Genomic DNA, 19,726 nt, shown 5'->3' with positions numbered 1-19,726 from the left:
CAAGGGGGATTGTGAGCCACTTTCTAGCAATGGCCAGACTACACTGATTGAAATAATATTCTGCAGAGTAGGGGCGGGCAATATGGGCAAAAAAAAAAATATATATATATATATATATATATATATATATATATATATATATATATATATATATATATATATATATATATATATATATATATATATATATATATATATTTATTTATTTTTTTTTTCCAAAGACTTGATAACGATAATTTGACGATATTCTACCAAAAAATATTTTAAATCTGCACTTGCGTCACAGACCAATTGTGGATAGACAGCGTTTGTGAACAACATGTCTTAAATTGCTAAATACAGCTACTGCAAAACATAATGATATTCTATGACAATATTTAACAATAAAGAACAAAAAATTATGTATAGACTTACATTGATTTTGGGGAATATTTATGTCAAATGCAAATAACACTGCTGATATTATAAATATTTAGTATTTTACTTTTGACCTTATAATCCCTTTGTCTTTGCCTGAGGTCATTTCCCTCTTTCGAGCGTCTACTTACTATGTAGCTGTTGTCTTATTTTATCTCTAGATATCTATCAATAACAATACTAACTTGCTGTTCGCAGCTAGTTGCTCTCTGACTTAACGCGGGTCCAACCAGACTTCTGTGAAACATCTCCTGTATACCTAAGCACTTACTCTAGTCTTTTGTGACTCTGCAATTTAGTTTAGCAATTAGCATTATCCTCTATGGACCAGTATATGGTGTGGACAGAGTCTTACACATGAGATGTAGCAGTCCACCAAAAAGGGGAAAATGTCAACAAGACAAGAAAATATATATGTGAATAAATACACCTGTTGTGGGTGTTATATAGACCTAACAAAAGAAATTGACGCCAGTGGAATATCCCTACTCCCCAGGGTATCTAGCATGAACGGGGGGGGGGGGGGGGGGGGGGGGGGCATCAAAATGAATGAGAGCGAACATCACATGACTTGATGTACACTACACTCATTAAAAAAGCACAAATGTGTCTGGAGACACTGATGGGATTTTAAAAAGCTTTTAGGGGGCATTAGCCTTGGGCTCTTTCCCACTGCTCCTCTATGCCAATCTTAGTGCAGGAGGAGAGGTGGAAGCTGCGAGTGAAAGACTGAAGTGAGGGGGAATACAAACCCACTGCAGCTCAAGATGAAGCCCTTCATTAATAGCCCTGAAGAGGAAGGCCAAGGTAGCCTAAAAAAAGCTCTCATCCACCCTCCACCGAATGACTATTTCACAAGGAACGGGGACGTGCAGTCTCACCTGTGTCCTGAGGGCCAATGGACTCTGTTATCTCTGTTCCATCCATACTGTCTTCCTCATCCATGATAGCCCTACCTCTGGTGCGGCCCCTAAGGCAAGAAAGAGGCGAAAACAAATAAATGCATGCGATGGAAATTAGATGTAGCCACAGCTGTCATTGGGCTGGAAAGGGGGAGGAACAGTGGATAAATACTATCTGTCAGTGTTGACGGTACATGCCTTACAGTATTTTGCCATTAGGGAGGAAAGGACCCATTTTAAATACATTTACATTAAAAAAAATGAATACAATTTTATAGAAATGCTAGAACAGCCATCTGTCATTAGTAAGGACTAGGGCTGCACAATATAACGAAAAAAATATCGATATTGCGAAAATGGCCTATGCAATATGTATATCGCAAAGACATGTAATCATTTTCTGATGTAATTGAATGCTTTTATCTGAATTTGACTGGTCTGATGCAAGCTTAAATGCGCATCGCCACCCAATAGTTGGACATTATCTAAGGTAATTACAATTAATTTGCTAGGAACAAAGTGACTACGATTACATGGACAAAATGTTTTTAATCCAATCAATGTTCGGATTAAAATTATGATCGGATGCACTGTTTTCATGGACACTAAAAATATTGATCTGATTAGGACTTGCGTGTTCATGCATCACACGTTCGATCGGAACAAATTATTTTGACATGCGCATACTGACCAAATATACCGGAAGTAGTAGTAGAAGATGTAGTGACTTCGGTTTCAACAAAACATCGCTCTGTCCATTTCTACTTTAAACGTTAGTACTATTTTGCGTATTTTCCTATTTGCGCTGTTACGTCAAGTCAACACTTCATCTAATGGAGATACATTCATTCTTACGCCCGTTCATGTGTACATGAAGCATTTTAGTCTGATCAGGCTTTTAATCCGAATAAATGTGTCCATGTAAATGTAGCCATTGACCTTCCTTATTCTGCCACATGGAAAAAAAAAATCTGCTCCATTAGATATCAAAAATGTCATTTCTTTAGGTACATGTCTAACATCACTATAGTCAACATCCATATCCCATCATGTTTTCCAAAATCGTGCAGCCACTGTAAGGACACAACACCATTTTGCGTTTTAAAATGAAGCACACTGTACATGACATGAAACAGCTGTCAAATTTAAACACAAATGTTAATCATGTATAGAAGAACTTTTCACTCATGTTATGTTCAGCCCGTTTTACTGTGACAAATATAACCAAATCGAAAATCTGTTTTTTGGGCAGAATAAAAAAATGTTACTGTTAATTTCAGGCTCTATCTCCCAGCCCTACAAGCAGTATGACGGTAGCCAAGAATGACACATGATTATGCATTCCTCTGCATACTACCGGTAGTCTATTGCACGCCGTAACCTCCAAATGACGTCTGCATACACTAAACAATGAAAGAATACTGTAGTTAAAATCTTGTCAAACTGCCAAGTAAAAACACCAATTCCTGTGTTCAAAAGCATCCGTGTGTGACACCTGGCACAGTATTGCACATTACATTGTGCTTGTACATGTAGATCATGAAAAAAAAGCAACGCGGCCCAGTGCATAACTTACTACTTAAGCTACATCAGCACTTCAGACATCAACACTTCCAACCATCTGACCGCATACCAGCTCATAAAAATCACATGCACGTGTGCACACACACAAAATAAATACTGTAGTACGGAGCCTTTGTCAGCATCCTCCAGTAGGCTGAGGTTGCTGTGCTGACATCATCACGGAGACAGCACGTGGAGAGCATAATCATGGCGGATACGACTGTTAAACATGTTAAACGGGAAGAGCAAACACCGCCCAAACGAGAGCAGTTGTGTCTCAGTGGTGCCTGGAAGTATACATGGCGCTCCGAGGAGGAGGAGGAGATGGCAGGATGTGGGCTGGCATCGTTTTGATGTCACCAGAGAGAGACGAGAAGAAAAAAAACAAACAAAAAAAAACAAATCACAAGTGGCTGGATGCCAAAGCGACTCCTCCCTTCAAACAACTTCCATGTCAAGATAAGTGGCCACCCGAAAGCATGAGGAGGATGGAGCCAAACTTTGTCGGCATTTATCACAGTTACCTGCAAGCATAGATTAATTGAGTGGGCCGATTCATCCATCAGAAACATGCGTGCGCACAGCTGAGCCAAAGAGGCGGTGTTTATTGTCATTTTAAGTGCCAGCAATATAAAAATATGATGCGCAATTAATGGTCGTGTGACGTTCTGATCAACCACTCACCAGTGACATAAACAAGGTGTGCGGATCATAGATTCATTGGTCTGATATGTTACGATATCTAGCAATGTATCATTTATTTCTTTGAACGTTCTCATTACCGGGCGGAAAGAGCTCATCAAATGAGATATGAAACTAGAATTACAAAAGGTTTGACAAGTAATTTTTGGGAGTTTAATATGAAATAGAGCTGGGTGATTAATTGATCAATTTGAATTGTCAGGAAGACTTTTTTTATTTAATTACTTTTTCAGAGGCTGTCATAGTTCAAACAGAGCACATTCATGCTTCCATTAACAACATGGCCCCAAACAGAGTGGAGCAAATGAAATTAGAAAAACAGAAAAAAAAAGCAAAATAAAATAAAATAACATGAAAGAGGTAAACTTGTTTGGAATAATGTAATGTAATGTAATAATGTCTTTGGCATTTGACTTTTCAGACGGGAAAGGCAAATTATTACAAAGTGATATGGAATTTTATTTTTTGGTCATATTGCCCGGCCCTAAACTGAAACAGCAAAACTTACAATCAACCGACTGTGAGACTTAAAAAAAAAATAAATGAATACATAAATAAAAATATACTGCAGCTTTACAGATGTACTTTATAATAACTACCGCATAGAGTTAAGCAACATGGACATGTATTTAGTTCCCCTTTAAGTAAAATCTAAATAGGCAGGATTTGCACTGCTTCGCCCAAGTGACAATTTTTTTTTTTTTTGCTCTTAAGCGGCACATTTGGGCTCGGCGTCACGGCAACATAGAGAGAGAGAGAGAGAGAGAGAGAGAGAGAGAGAGAGAAAAACACAGATTCAGATATGTTAGAAAGGAATCAGGCCTCATCCAAATGTGGATAAAACCTTGCCAAGTATCGGATATCTGCCAATGCGAGTGCAACGTCAACCAAACAGAGCGGTGAAACTACATCAGTGCCAGCTGGTCACTGAAATACACCATTCGGTGACATATACGGACTGACGTCTGCCAAAATTACCCAAATAAACAAAACAGTCAATCTTAACTATAGTGAAAGCATAGAAAATTAAAGATGGTCTAAATATGTTATATTGGATGTGTGTCGTTAAATAAGCAAAATAATTGTCAATTATAGCCACTGGAGTCACGCCAAGATGACCTCATTTAAATCAATGGAGAAGTAGCCCAGCCAATTGAACACGGTAACTTTTTATAGTTGTATATATCGTCGTTTACTGTCACAGCCCAGTGTTGACGTTTAAATATTTGAGAATAAAGAAAGAAGTGACGACGACACATTTTTATAAACCAATAAACCAATAATGCGGGCAAGCAAATCAACACAATGCAACACGTTTGCATACAGTTCTGCACAGTAAAGTGAGGCAGATGTGAAGAACGGCTCACTCAGACACATTTTTAGAAATCAATCGGTAAAAGATTTACTTGGTTCTTTAACTTCACACTTAATTTGTGGTCAGGCGCTTCAAAGACCCAATTGAATTGGAATCGGGCACTTGGACCTATGGGGTGTCGGGTTTGTACGGATGACATTTAGAGCGTGCTGTCGACTAGTTGCTACTCGCGTGTTTTCCGCTTGAGGACAAGGCAGAGCCATTAATAGCAACAGGTGTGTGCACCGAATGAAATTAGTCTGTCACCCTAATTGATTTAAATTGTTTTCTATTTTTGAAAGCGCGGCTTTGGCAAGTAAAGGAGAACCACCCAATAAAAGGATGAAAAGCACAGCTCGAGCAGGAATTTGACCAATTTTTCAGCAGCCCACACTGGTCCAATCGTGTTGTTGTTCTGCAGGCTTTTATTTTGAAGAACTGACTTTTCTATGCCGTCGATGCCCGAGTGTTGCCAAGCAGTCTCAGAGGGTCGCTGTTGCCTGTAGTTGTGAATAAAAGCTCGCTTTGCGAAATGCGCCTTGCCATCTGTTTGAATCTCTTACGATACAATATGACACACTATCGTAGTGAAAGGATACCATGGAGTTAGTCCACGGCCCACGAAGAGGACCGTGATTATTTGCAAACATCTCAAATTTCCACCATGCACAACCCGCTGCTGTGGTGGGCACAGAACGATGGCAGGTTGCCTCGATTGACCAGGTCGCGCAAGCCTTGGCTGTCCCAGCGGCACGCACACTGAGCGAGAGGTTTTACTTCTCCGGCTGGAAATAAGATCATACGAATCGAGCCTTCACCCAGCCCACATCGATGTGCTTGTGTTCTAACGTGTATGCTGCGTAATATAGATTGGAGAATATAGATTGCAAAGCATTCCCATATGGTGTGATTTAAAAATGATATTTAAAAACTATCAATTACAGTCACTAGTCAACTCAACCTTCATCAGCATCATCTTTAAAAAAAAAAAAACACAATCTTTAATTGTGCAACCCCATTGCAATTGAGCCAAAAATCAAGCCTTAGTAATTGACATCAAACATTATGGCAATTTAAAGTTATCCTTCGCCCCAAAAAATTAATTTGTTAGGCATGATTAAATACGACATTTGTGTACATTTCAAACATTTCATCCGCAACCTTGTTTGCTGAAAATACTGTATATGTCTTAGTCCTGTGAGAATGGCGTTTTCAGTCCAAACCAGAGAGCCATGCGGAAATCGGCTGTGCGACTTTTCATCTATGCATCCCCCCTCCTCCTTCTCCCCCTCGTCCCCCTCCTCCTCCTCCCCTCCCCAGTCCCACCACAGCAAGGGAGGAAAAAAAAAAAAGGTGAAAATAATGCTGTGGTAAGTAGACCCAGCTAGCAGTGTGCTGCCTGGAAAATCTGACAGGGAACACGTAGCCCTGGAACGGACGGACCGGCAAGCAGATGGAGCGTGGGCCAACGAGTGTATTTGAACAACCACTTCGACAAGAGCCATTTGACGTGTCTGTGTCTCAGACGACCAAGTCGTAATATTTGACGGAGGAAACATTGAAAGCTGTCCGATGTAAATCCTGTATTTTCACTTTGAGATGACTTTTTTCACAAAATTGGATTCAGGTACAGTTAAACGTATTATAATTCCATGTTGATAGCAAGCATCTCCATTTGCTGCCAAAGCCTTTAAAGCACACCTGCTCCATTCGCTTTGCTTGGGAGAGGAGACAATCCGCTAAAGGGAAAAGTCAATTGCCATCACTTTATTTTAATGGACCGATGTTGCAACATTATGAATGTAATTTTCAGAGCGGAGGACTGGCCATAAAAAGTTAACTTTCGGTGAACGTTCCAAAATAAGGCAGCTGCCCGATGACGTCACTTATGTTATAAGTTGTAGTGAGCATTCTGTAACCATTTGATTGTGTAAACGTGAAGCTGGAGTCTCGGGACAGGTTTGAAAGTATTTTAAAGCGACAACAGTGCAACAGCACTCGCAATATCTAATATTACTAGACTAGTTGTCTAATATTACTAGAATAGTAGCTATCATTTGCAGAGCGGCACACCTATAGAAATGCACTTCAATTTGATCCTAATTTCCATATATTGTCAAGAACATTACTGCAGGACAGTTATTGCAGTAAATTATGTAATAGGATAAAAAGAATAATTTGGTTCAATTGCACAACATCATTATTACTCTGTTCCACAATTGTAAATAAATGATGGCTCCAATATTTATTGCAATCCATCCATTGCATCGACCTTGTAATGGTGCACGTAGTTGCCGTCTGAATCAAACGATATGAGATCTCCGTGTGCAAGCAAACATCTACCTGTATATATAGCTGAATTAGCCTTTACAATTCTGTTTTCAATTGTAGTAAAGGAAATCAAGTGTATTAAGTCTGATCTCAAAAGTCAAAATGTAAAATCTATTTTGCAAACAATATTGTTGATGGATTGAATTAGATTAGATTAGATTGAAATTTTGGGTTCAAGTTAGTGCAATGTACTTCTCGTACAAATGTCTTCGCTTACATGCATTTGTGTATTTCATGTATTCACTATTGCTGGTGAACGGATGTCCATTTCCACCTTGTGGGACTAATAAAAGTTCTTATATTATAAATAGGTATTATATTAAGATACTTTTACCCTCATAGGCCCGTCCTCTCAGCTGAGGTATGTGGTGACGTGCTAATTCATTTCCTGTCACATGTAGTGTAGCTGTGTATTATTTTCTCTCCAGACATTAGTTGGGGCTGCAGTCGTGACCGCTGATATTGTAAAAACAAGGATGAGCTGATACCTGATTCAAATGATCAGGATGAGCTGGAAAAACAAGCAGGAAAGTGGGCCCTTGAGACTCCTGATGTAAACGGTCCGCAGTGGAGTCCATCACTCCTTTTTGAGGACGTTTCAGGGGAGCGAGCAAATTGTCCTTACTTTAGTGGCATCTATCAGTGGCAAAATGATACACGTATATTCTTCTTTCTGGGATAATCTCTCTGCACAAACTGCCTCCCAAAAAAAACAGGGTCATAATCAAAAACTGCAGTCTGAAAAAAAAAAAAAAAAAAAAATTGAACATTGAATCCCTATGAAGGGAGAATTCATCGCAGGGCAGTTTGATGCTGAAATTGTCTATTTGACCGAGAACGCTTAATGATTTTTGTGTAACTAATTATCAATATAGGCTCTTCATCTAAGGAAGAGTTTTCCATGACTCAATATCTGGTTGCGTCATGGGCACCAGTCAGCTGCCTACTCTTGCACGTCACATCCTGTTGAAACAGACTGCTGCGTGTTTGACACAAGGAATAGAGTATCAGTTTTGCCCTCCTCCATTGAGACCTCCTTTTGATCAAGGTTGGACAAAGGTCTGAAGGCATTTCCAACGTAGACATCTACACCACTGAAAAGCAATTCAATCAACAAGTCGAAGCTTAAGAGAACAGAACCAAACAAAAACTGAGTAGGAAGAGTAGGACCAGGACCTGGTAATGACATCACAATGACAAAACGTCTGCCTCCTGACGTAGACAAAAACAGGTGGATTTGGCAACTTAATATTCCACAAACGCAATATTATTCAGATTGCCGTGTTTAGAGCACATACAACATATTGTGAAGAACATGTTTGCCTTCATTGCCCTTTAATGCAGGATTGCATTGCACAATATATTAAAGCACCATAATATTCCACCAAACCACAATTTTGTAGTCTGCTACCTTAATGCTAAAATATAAGGTGAAACACCGTCACACCACATCGGCACTCGGCGGGATCACGTGCCATGCGTTTGTTGTTCCTGCGGAGCCAAGCTCCGGCGCAGGGCTGTACTTGTGTCCCGTGGTCCTACATGCCCACAAACGGTTTCCCTGACGCCTGGACTAGTTTCCTTTTGACCCAACTCTGTGACACCAATCCACTCTGACCACTCGCCAGGTCTACGAAACAGAACCAATTTATGACACCATGTCTGGCAATGTGACATAGCGACGGTCATGAAGGACAAAAAAAGTTGTATACCGGTGATGAGGTCGGCGTCACTGGCCAAAGACACAACGCCGGACGAACTTATAACCGTGCACCCTCAGTCTCTGCGTCACACGTACCAATGTGCATGTGCAAATTACGTGACCTAAATTCACACGACTTTACTTTATACAAATGCATGCAAATTAGTCAATGGTTAAAGAAGAAGTCACGTCAAACATTTGTTTACAACAACATTTTCTATGACGTACCACTAGTCAAAAACACGGTACTCTGATTAATATTGCATTTGTGGAATATGAATTAAGCAGCAAAATCCACTTGCTTTTATCCATCTCAGTGGGCGGCCATTTTGCCACTAGCTGTCAATTGAAAATTGCATCACAGCTGCTCAGATAACGACCAATCACGACTCAGCTTGTGAATGTCACATGACCAAACTGAGAAAACAGGAGAGCCATGAATGGTCGTTACCTGAGCCCTGAGCAACTGTGATGTCATTTTTAGTCGACATGGAGAAAAATAGAGCTATTTTTCTGCTTAAGTCATATTCCACAAACACAATATTTATCAGAATGCCATGTTTAGACTACTGGGGGTGCATAAAACATATTGAAATGTATTTTTTACTTGACTTCCCTTCAAGACACCTAAATAAAAAAAGATTAACATCCATCCATCCATCTTCTGTACCGCTTATCCTCATAGCGTGCTGGAGCCTATGCCAATTTATCTTAAAGAATAAATTACTTATGGGACTTTTCTAGAGGATTAGTAGTTTTTGTGTGACTTGGGCTTCACAACGAGCCGTTAGAGAAGCAGCATTTCCAGTATGCTTTGTTGCAATTATAATTAACGTGACTAACTACGTTTACTTGCAGTCAATATTCGGGTTACGGTCCAAATTCCGATTTCTGAGTCATTTAGTAAAACTTGTTTACATGGCTTGAGCGGAGAGAGTTTCCCCCCCACATTTAAATAACCCGACTGAAACGGCGACGCACGGACGACATGAGACAATTTACGCCATCTCCGCTTGGTACTTGCTTGCGTCAATAAAACACATTATATTCATGTCACTCACCGCACGAATGAAGCGGACGATTTCCTCCTCGCTTTAAAAGTGTGGTGTCATATTTACTCTCGCTTTCGCCATGTTTAATTTATCACTAAACATGTATTTCCAGTGGGTTGCGCATACAAGCACTTCCTGTACTACAAAGACCAAGATGCCTTGCGTTTGAGCATGCGCAGAGTGTCCCGTGCAATCGTCATATTCCGATTGCCGTATACATGCACGCATATTCGGGTTAGAAAGGGAGTAACCCAAGCATGACATTCGGAATTCTAAAAACCCAAATAAGGGCATATTCAGGTTACTGTGTGCGTTTACATGGCTTTTAAAAACCTGAATACTGCCAATATTCAGGTTATAAAAGGCTTAGTGGCTGCATGTAAACGCAGTCTGTTTTTTATTGATATGTGTGCTATTTTGTACAAGCAGCATGTAATAATTACAATGGTGTTGTCTCTAGTTGTGTATTAAATTTTTACGACTTTTATTATTCAATTAAAGTGAGTTCTGCTGAAAACCAAAGTAACAAAATAGTGCAGTCAGTGCTAGATTATATTTCAATGGACTGCTTAACTTTCACAATGGGGACGTGTACTTGTGAGGAGGCCAGTCAGTAATACCACAGTCCGCTTTCTTTGCCAAATTCACAACAAACTCGCGGGCCGTTATTTAATGTCCTCTATTGCCCAATATTATTTTGAATAAGGAAAAATAAACCGAATTTCAAGTTCCATGTTCTGTCATCGATAGGCTCCACCACACACAATGTTGATGAGGATTAGCGGATACTTATAGTTGTATATAGATTTATTATTTTTTTTCACGGCTTTAGTGATGTTTCAGGTTTTTGCCATGGTATTGTTTCAATATCAGTATTGAGATACTTAATGCTGCTTAATCTGCTTGCGATTAGGACTCATTCGTGTGAACTCTTCTTTTAGAGTTTGCCCAATTAAAACCCTAGAATTCACCCAAAACATCTGCTTTCAACCAAGTTCAGGCCTGGCTCTATTTTCGCACATCCTGTTGTGATAGATGTCCACCAAATATTGTGCCACTCTGCTAAACTGGTGACTAGCTCTAGTTTTTGTTTCTAATTTTCCAGTGGGTGTATTTAGGTGAGTTTTGGTTGATTCGGAGCCTGCCCTTTGAACACACCGCCACTCGTGAGGCCCACGCAAAAAAATGAAAACCAATTCTGACTGCACCAAATTTCTACACCCCTCCACAAAGTTTCACGAAAATCACTTGTTGTTTTGTTATTTATAGAGATAACCACGCAAGGGCTAAAACACGCCCTCCTGCCTCACACTGTGAGAATGTAAGGCGGCACCCAATTCAAAATGGGTCCGAGACACTCACCTCAACATGAAACTATAAAAATGACGTGGTTACGTAAAGCGAACACATACTTCTTTCTGTTCTTAGAGGAGGCTGAGAGTTGCGCCTGGGGTAGGCAGGCGGCAGCATCCTTGCGTGGCCTGCCACGTGGTCGCTTGTCGGCATGAATGGGACTCCCTGTGGATGTTGACCCTGCACAGCTGGAGGGTGGTGAGGGTCCCTGGTCAGAGGGTTCCACAGTCTGTTCCTCTGATGACATTCTGACACAAACAAACAAAGATGCTATAACGGTGTCAAATTCTCGCAGGCATCCCGATCAGAAATGTTCCCATTACGAGTATGCATTTTTTGTTCCCATTTGTTTTGATTCTATATTGCAAACTACATTTTAGAGAGAATCCACTAAATATAAGGAGAACTTTAGCGCTTACACTGCAAATGTGACCACCAGTTTTGCTAGGGTTAGTTATGTATTATTCGCTTATCTGGTGTTTTGTTGACATAGGTGGTGACGTCCACACAGTTAAGGGTGGATTTTGGCTAAATTATGATGCATGAAAATGCCATACATCATTTTGCGCAAGACGTTTTCACACTCCGGCCGCGCGTTTCCCTTCGACTGTAAACTACGCATTCACATCGTCCTTGTCCGATTACAACCTAACAAGGCTACTTCATGGCGATGTATTTTTTTAAAGGTAATCCCAGTAATCTCCTGCAGTTACTGTTGAAACCGCGACACTGTCACAAACAAGATACTCAACTCAGTTGTACGTACTCAGCTTTCGAGGGAAATTTCAAGATGAACTTAACCTTTAAAGGTGAACTTAATTTTAATGCTCAAACCAACCCGTTCAACATTTCAGTGCTTTTATTTATTTATTTATTTTTTTGCTGTTCACTCACAAGGAGCTAAACGGGCAAAATTCACAAGTCTTTGAACCATGATTCAACCAATGCATTTCCTGGTTCAATTAGTATTGGTATTTTAACAGTCCTCTGCATCAAGCCACAACGATGACTAACAATCTCTTAACGGTGCCTCGAAATTGCAAAGCTTCAGACAGGGTATTTTATGGGAAGCGGCAACTGGGGTAGAATGACTTTTTCTCATCTGTGATCGTGTAATCACAAAAGTTGCATTTTTTTTTTTCAGCACTCCTGACTGAGCCAGGATCTGTTGGGTCAACTACTTTCCACATACATGCCATGCCGTCCCTACCATCTTTCGAAGATCACCAATAAAAAGCGGCATGCTACTTGAGGACAGGTAAAACTAACCAATCTGTTACCAATCGCCTCATGCTTCGTAATGTTAAGATAGCAGACACTCCCAGGCCACAGCGATAACACCTTCCCACTTCAGTGGGATACGTTACCCAACATTTTCCCGTACAAAGATGGCAGGCTCGGGTTTCATTGAAATTGTCAAATACAATTTCCAACATGGTTTGTTTATCAACAAAAAATGCAAAAACTACACAAGCCATTTCAGTTCAACTTTGTGGAGGGATGGAGCTCTGAACCTCTTAAATTCTGGTGCAGATTCTCAACCAGGTATGTCATTTAGCAACAAAACCCATAAATTGTTCATTTTCAGTGTGACTCATTCACTGACCTTCTTTTACCCTAATGTTTGAAAAATATAGATAAATAAGTTCCTGGAATTGAATGGCTGGACTGTGAAAAGACAAGTAAATTCGTCAATGGCAGTGAATGAGTTCATGACTGAACGCAGGGATAAGCAGTAGGTCCGTATTTGTGAAGGTGTATTCATCTGTGTTCATCCTAATTGGGATCATTTGGACTTATCTGAGATTTGTGGTTGAATGTGAGCAAATAACCAGGCAGCATTTTATCATTCGAAACACTTTTGGCACAAATACGACCTGAGATGTCAAACCTTCTAGGGGAGCTGACACCATCTGACTGCCGCATCTCTTTTTCGCTTGTCTCTGATTGGTCTCAGTATACCTTAGAGTAGGGGTCAGCAACCCGTGGCTCCGGAGCCGCATGCGGCTCTTTCATCCTTGTTGCGACTCTGCGCGGCTTAGGGAAATAAATGATAAGTGTCCGACTGAAATGTATGTTATTTGTCTCCAAAACATGTATCATGTATTTTTATTAAGTCAACGTTTTGGGCCAGGTCGCATAAATCTGAAATTGACGTCAGGAGCCCAAAACGCACTCTGCGCGGGCGTAGGAAAAGTGCTGACAGCGGGGAGATAGACTCTGCAGTTGTTTTTAGTAACAGTACTGGCTTTATATTTGAATTTAACTTAATCCAACTTGAAGCATAATGTGGACATTTATGGTAATAGTAGTAATTCAGCCACGGCTCGATCGGCTCTTTTTTTTTTTTTTTTTTACATATACGGTTATGACGTGACGCCATCTTTACTGACGTCTCAATGAAATGAGATCGAAAAGCCTCGTCTAATAACTTCACCCAAATACTGTATTTCTACCTCCGACCGATTCGCTCCACTGTCGAAATGCCCCGACACGCTGCACTACATTTACTTCCGTAAACACTACATTGTTAGTGATGTCGTCGTCGTCTCTTCTTCTATGTATGCGGGTCACCTTTGGGACGCATATGATCACAAACACCAATGAGGTTGAGGTCGCATTTATAATTTGGAATATGTATTGTAGAGCTAATTACCGGTATGCATATTAGAGAAGCAAAACAAAACTTTTCAGATCAGGGTTGAATAAAAACAAAATTAAAAACCAATACAAGTGTTTAGTTTTATTTAGCCGCAATTTACATATGATCCGATTGGTCAACTATTCGCGACTACTGTTGGTGATTAATCGACTAGCAAAATAATAGTTTGTGGCAGCCCTACTTGACAAGCTTTTCACCAAACGCAGACAGATGGTGGTCCAAAAATGAAAGATAGAGACGTCCTTAGAAGGACACCACTATACGAAAGAGTACCCAGATTATGTTGGCAAGAAAATAACAGAATTATTAGAATACAATTTTTGGGGGGGCAACTGACATTTGCAAAGCACTCCGCACACCAAGTGAGGTGGCCAAACGCCAGTCGCAAACAAAATGTATCACGCGCCTACCTGGCGATCGACCTTGGCACACCTAACGATGCGCTGTAACAGCAAAACTGCAACCCCCCCAATATTCTTTTCAGGAAACATTTTGAGGTGCCACTGATTTGAACAGTGTTATATGTATCTAAAGTATTTGCACAACACTGCATGACAGTTCAGTCAGGTTCGGCCGTGCCGCTCTGTGTGTGCATGGTGGGCCTTGGATGGATTTTAAAACAATTACGGTAAATAGTAAATACTATCACACATCAATACCAGCTGTATGAACAATTTTAATGATTGCACAAATCTTTGTGAGAAAGCTCTAAACACAGACTGTAATGAATTCTTTTGTTGTCTTTGTTCAATCATCATGGGATCCATCTCTCTATCGCCCAATTTATGAGAACTTTCATTTCAGTTCTGTCTTTTTCCCCATCAACAAACTGCCCGACCAAAACAAATGCTTTTATTCCTGTAAAGCAACAAGTAACTAGTATAGTTGGACCTCATTTGATTATCAAATTTGAAAATCAGCAAAGGCAAGGTTGTAGGATGTTTTGAAAAGATTATCCTGTGGTGTGGAATGTGTTGAGCGATTTTTTTTTCCCTTTGCCGACTATCGCTAATGTTGAATCAGTTCAGTATTTTTTGTACTTTTTCTCACATTACCACCACTTCATTCTCGTAACATTGCAACATTATTCGGCTGACGTCATTATACATGACCTTTTCCAATTGCCCTACACATCCCACTAGGCCACGCCTCTTAAAGATAGACTACAAAAGATTCAATATTTTGTTTTTTTACATTCAATATATATGGCAGTGAACACCTGTATTTCAATATGTTTAAACATGCTGAGTAATGCAGGTGTGTCTGTTAAAAAAAAAAAAAATCGGGGGTTCCCAACATTTTTATATATAAATTTACAAACTCATACATATAACATTTTCCTTACAACATGATGACCTTCAAGTCATTGCACTTTTTGGGGGTTATTTGCAGTGCGGACTTGATGCTTCATTTTACTGTCAATGGCTACTGCAAAAATGACACAGATTTGAACCTGTTTACAGAATAAAAGGCTTGAGACGCTTCTCTGGAACTTAGTTGGGTCCAGTCACAACTGGACCATGTCTCTCTTCTGACGGCGATGACACCCAACATGGGAGCATTTGAGGTGAGCCCCCAGGGTAGTCACGACTACCATCACGGGTTCCAGAGTACACATGCAAACGTAAGCTTTTGTTAACTCCAGCTTGGGCACAAAGCACTTGCAAACACACACACACACACACACACACACGCACGCACACAGCTAACAAACGATAGCTGCTAGCCCGTTGTATTGAACCGTAATGACAGAAAGGGGGGAAAAAACAAAAACAAAATGCTTGGTATTGGAACTTAATCCACTCGGTTCTGGGAAGAGTTTGAAAGTGTTTCACTGAGCAAACAGGTTCACCTTTGTGTGCAATTGCTTGCAACTAGTTTAAGTGAGAGACAAACTCTGCATGTTTGCAGCATTTTCACCAAAAGCTGCGTTACATCAGTCGGAGGAAGATGATAATAACCAGGCAGTCTATGAGCCAACTTCCCAGGCGGCGATGAGCATCTGTGCCCAACACGCGCGCGCGCGCGCACACACACACACGCAGACACACACACAAAGGCTAGGTCTATTGAATGAAACGCAACTGTGTTGGTGAACTACAATGCCACACAAGTGGAGAGGATGCTTACATAATGGCGTGGCTTTTGCTCGCGTTGCACACAAATAAAACGAGCACAGTCAGTGTGTGAATGTTTCGATGGTGTTGCAACTCCCATGTAAATACAGCATACGAAATACATTCGTTCGACAGAATGTTTCGTTTAATAGTCCGAGTCACGGAGGCGACAAGCCCCCCACCGTCGGGAGATGGATTTTGTAGCTTCGATCAACCATAAACAATAAAGTTGAACAAAAAAACACGAATTTGCCATACCTTCCAGCCCCTAAGAACAGTGAATTATCCTCTTCATGTCCAGAATTGCTGGAGGGGATGAAACGTCAAGGTTTGATCAACCAGCTAGCTAGCTAGCGAGCTAACCAAGCTAGCTAGCTTCTCTCGGATGAAGCGCAGCTCTCAAAAACGCATCGCGCGTATCGTTATATTCCAGCGCCGCAAGGTTATTCCCAACTTTGCCCATTTGATGCAAGGTGCGCTGCTTTTAAATCCGTCAGAAAAAGCGCTTCCCTGGCACACGCATTTGGGAGGAGCGGAGGTGGGGGATCACTTTCCTTTCTCCAATGACAGCTGTCGTCGCACGAGTTGGGGTTATGTAGCTACTTGCTGTTAGCCACCCAAGTCTACTGCCAGAAATGTCTCGCATTCACCTTCGGCAAAAAGCCCCCCAAAAATCCGAGTCAACGCTCCATGACGGCGTTGGGATCCACAGCGAGGCGCCAGGCGACGGCTCGGAGGGGGTCGCCGACGGCTCTGTTGGCAACTGGTTCTATTTTCTTCAGCTGCGACAAGCTGCGGGACCCAGCGGCCAGTTACGAGAGGCTCGCAGCCACCCTGCCACGCAGTAACAGGCGCCTCGCCACACATGAACGAATAAACATGAGCTCGATGGGACCTCGGCGTCGGATCCGGCGAGAAATAACTGCGAAATGGAGGTGGAAATGTCGCAAAATTAAGTTGATGCTTGCGCCTCGGTCCAGTCTGGAACTGTGGCCATGGCTAATGATAAGTGGCACCGAAGCACGCCCCCCTTCTTGGCTGCTCAAAAAGTAGATCCACCTAACATCGAGTGTAAAATTATTTCTGCCTTGGCGCTAACATCGAGGGACAGATATGTCATAAATGTAGCGATTTCGAAACAACGTCGACGGGACACTGAAGCAAAAACATCGCTCTAACCCGGATGCCAATTTCTTCAAAATACTCTCTGACCCGGCGGAGTGATATCGGCATTTAGTAAATAAAATAATGGCGAGCAGGGCGGAAAATATGGCGTACGGGAGAACACCGGGCTGGAAGGGAGCTTGTCGAGGATAGTACGTAATGCAAATTAGCACAACGACTGGTTTCAAATTCCCATAAACGGCTTCATTGACACAAACAGTTATTAACAATTCTCTTAGGTACAGTATAATGGACCAGGCCGGGTGGAGTTTAACACGAGAAATGGTTGTTCCGGGCTCGTTCGGGTGGCTTCCCGTGCACGACACGCGCACAAACCTATCGCATTCACTAGCGATGTCATTCTTCCTCAATTCTCATTCAAAGAAACACACGCTACCTGACACATTTGCCGATTGTGCTCTGTGTTTTGCAGAAGTGGCCAACAAACAAGCACACGGGCCGTAACGCAGGGGTTAAATTTCGGAAAGGCCCTCGGGGTTCGACTTCTAGTAAATATACTGTACATAAAATGCAAAACGCATAGGGCGTTGTGTATTGATGTAAATAATGTTCCCTGGTCGTTTTAAACAATTCGAACCCGCTTTTTAAAGTCTAAATACGCTAAATTGGTGGGGCGGGTGGCTATCTGTCTTTAAATGGAAGACGAAATATTGGCATCTCTTCCTTGGACCACGAGCTCCCCCTGTTGGACACCATGACAATAACACAGCGACTCTGCAATTTATTTGAAATTCTTTAATCAGCTGTGAGGAAAACAGCAAACTGTTGAAATTAGATTGCAAACACAGTTATTGTTATGCGTCCTTTGTGATGAAGAGAAACATCAAACCAAAGCCATACTGATTTCATATTAAAAGCGTATGTTGACTTGCTGGTAGACTATCTTTTAATGCTGGTAGAAACCACGTGTTATCTTATGGTGTTTGTATCTTATGGCTTTCATTCAGTAAAAGACACCCGAGACAGGAGAGGAAATGTAATCCAATCAACAATATTTCAATACAAGTCCACCGGCCCGAGGTTCTTGTGATAGCAGAGGATGCTCTATCTCACCGCTGGGTGGCGGTGTCTAACCAATTCTGCTCTCTTCTCTCCCGGGCCAAAAGATCTGATGACGTAACCATATTGCTCAGCAGCTCTATGGAGTCAGGCTGCTTCCCTTCAGGATACCACCCGTGGACTTGAGAGGCAGCCACAGAATACAGAGTAAAAGAAAAACGAGTAGTAGAAGAAGAAACTGCCAATTGTTAACTTATCTGGTGGCAGTAGACTTGGTTTTTGTAATGGTCTTCTGACTGGACTCCCTCAAAAGAGCATCAAACAACTGCAGTTTATTCAGAACGCTACGGCTTGGGTTCTGACCAAAACAAAGAGATCACAATATATTATTGCAGTCCTAAACAGCGATGGGAAATCCAGGTCCAGAAAGTCACAGTTTGTTTGGCTTTAGCCACAGGTGCTTCTACTCAACCGGCAGGTAAACGAGCGCAGTTGATTAGAAGCACCTGTGGCTCAAGATAAACTGTGTGGGCGGGGTTACTTTCTGGACCTGAATTTGCCATCTCTGGTTTTACACTGCCCGCCAGTCAGCTTTCGAATACATTTTAATGTTTTGCTACTAGCCTAGAGGTCGCTGAATGGATTAGGTCCTGAATACATTAAAGCAATGCTAATGGGATATAAACCCAGGAGGGCTCTGAGGAAGCAGCATTTAGCTGTTATGCTGCACCTAAAATGAAATAAGATGCCAACAGAAGTGAAGTATGTGTGTTTAAGTCTTTTGTATTTAAATTATTTTAAATATTATGTATTTAATGATGTGACCACATCCTGGCCCTTCATGATATAATAACCTAGGTTTCAATGATTGATTCATATTTTGTGTCTTTAAACTGTGGCATTTAAGACTTTAAGAACATATTATTTCTGTGTAGTTAGCATGCATTTTCACGTTTTTTTCCCCAGTATAAAATCTAATTGAATAGTTAATATTCAAAATTTTCTGGGCTGTATATCACATTCAAGCTGTTCCTTAGAGAAGGATTTAACCTGATGCACAAAAAATGTGTGATTCACGATAAAAACATAAATGATGATTGATCAGTTAAAAAAAATACAACTCAAAACATTGAATATGAAATCATTTTTAAAAAGCAAGAACGTGTTGATTTCATCACATTTATTTCTAAAATTGGAACTGGCCTGCGTCGGTAAACTTTGGCTGGCCTTGCCTTAGCTGCATTGTATTTGGTAAATGGGCTGTCATTTGTATAGCTCTTTTCTACCTTTGATACTCAAAGCGCTTCACACTGTAACTCATCTACCTACTGATGACACAGCATCAGGAGCAACTGGGGGTTCAGTATCTTGCTCAAGGATACTTCGA

At 41.1% G+C, this 19,726-nt stretch overlaps 1 protein-coding gene across 10 annotated transcripts in view; it reads right to left on the bottom strand.

The window, feature by feature from the left end:
• The window catches only part of kmt2cb (lysine (K)-specific methyltransferase 2Cb), a 65,298-nt gene extending 47,906 nt beyond the window's left edge, over positions 1 to 17,392 (bottom strand). For 6 of the 10 annotated variants that reach the window (XM_086042357.1, XM_086042361.1, XM_086042363.1 and 3 more), the window contains exons 1-3: positions 16,414 to 17,391; positions 11,436 to 11,624; positions 1,299 to 1,387 (exon numbers count right to left, since the gene is read on the bottom strand). In XM_086042357.1, the coding sequence (XP_085898483.1) occupies positions 1,299 to 1,387; positions 11,436 to 11,623 (277 nt within the window). In that variant the 5' untranslated portion in view covers position 11,624; positions 16,414 to 17,391. Of the gene's footprint in view, positions 1 to 1,298; positions 1,388 to 11,435; positions 11,625 to 16,413 lie in introns of all 10 variants that reach the window. The other 4 variants (XM_086042359.1, XM_086042358.1, XM_086042360.1 and 1 more) reach the window with 2 other exon arrangements.
• Positions 17,393 to 19,726: the final 2,334 nt, after the last annotated feature.

Source organism: Filicampus tigris, chromosome 10, assembly GCF_054856515.1.
Source record: "Filicampus tigris isolate MCC_2025a chromosome 10, RoL_Ftig_1.0, whole genome shotgun sequence".
Lineage (NCBI taxonomy): Eukaryota > Metazoa > Chordata > Actinopteri > Syngnathiformes > Syngnathidae > Filicampus > Filicampus tigris.
This window is presented reverse-complemented; position numbering and strand designations above follow the sequence as displayed.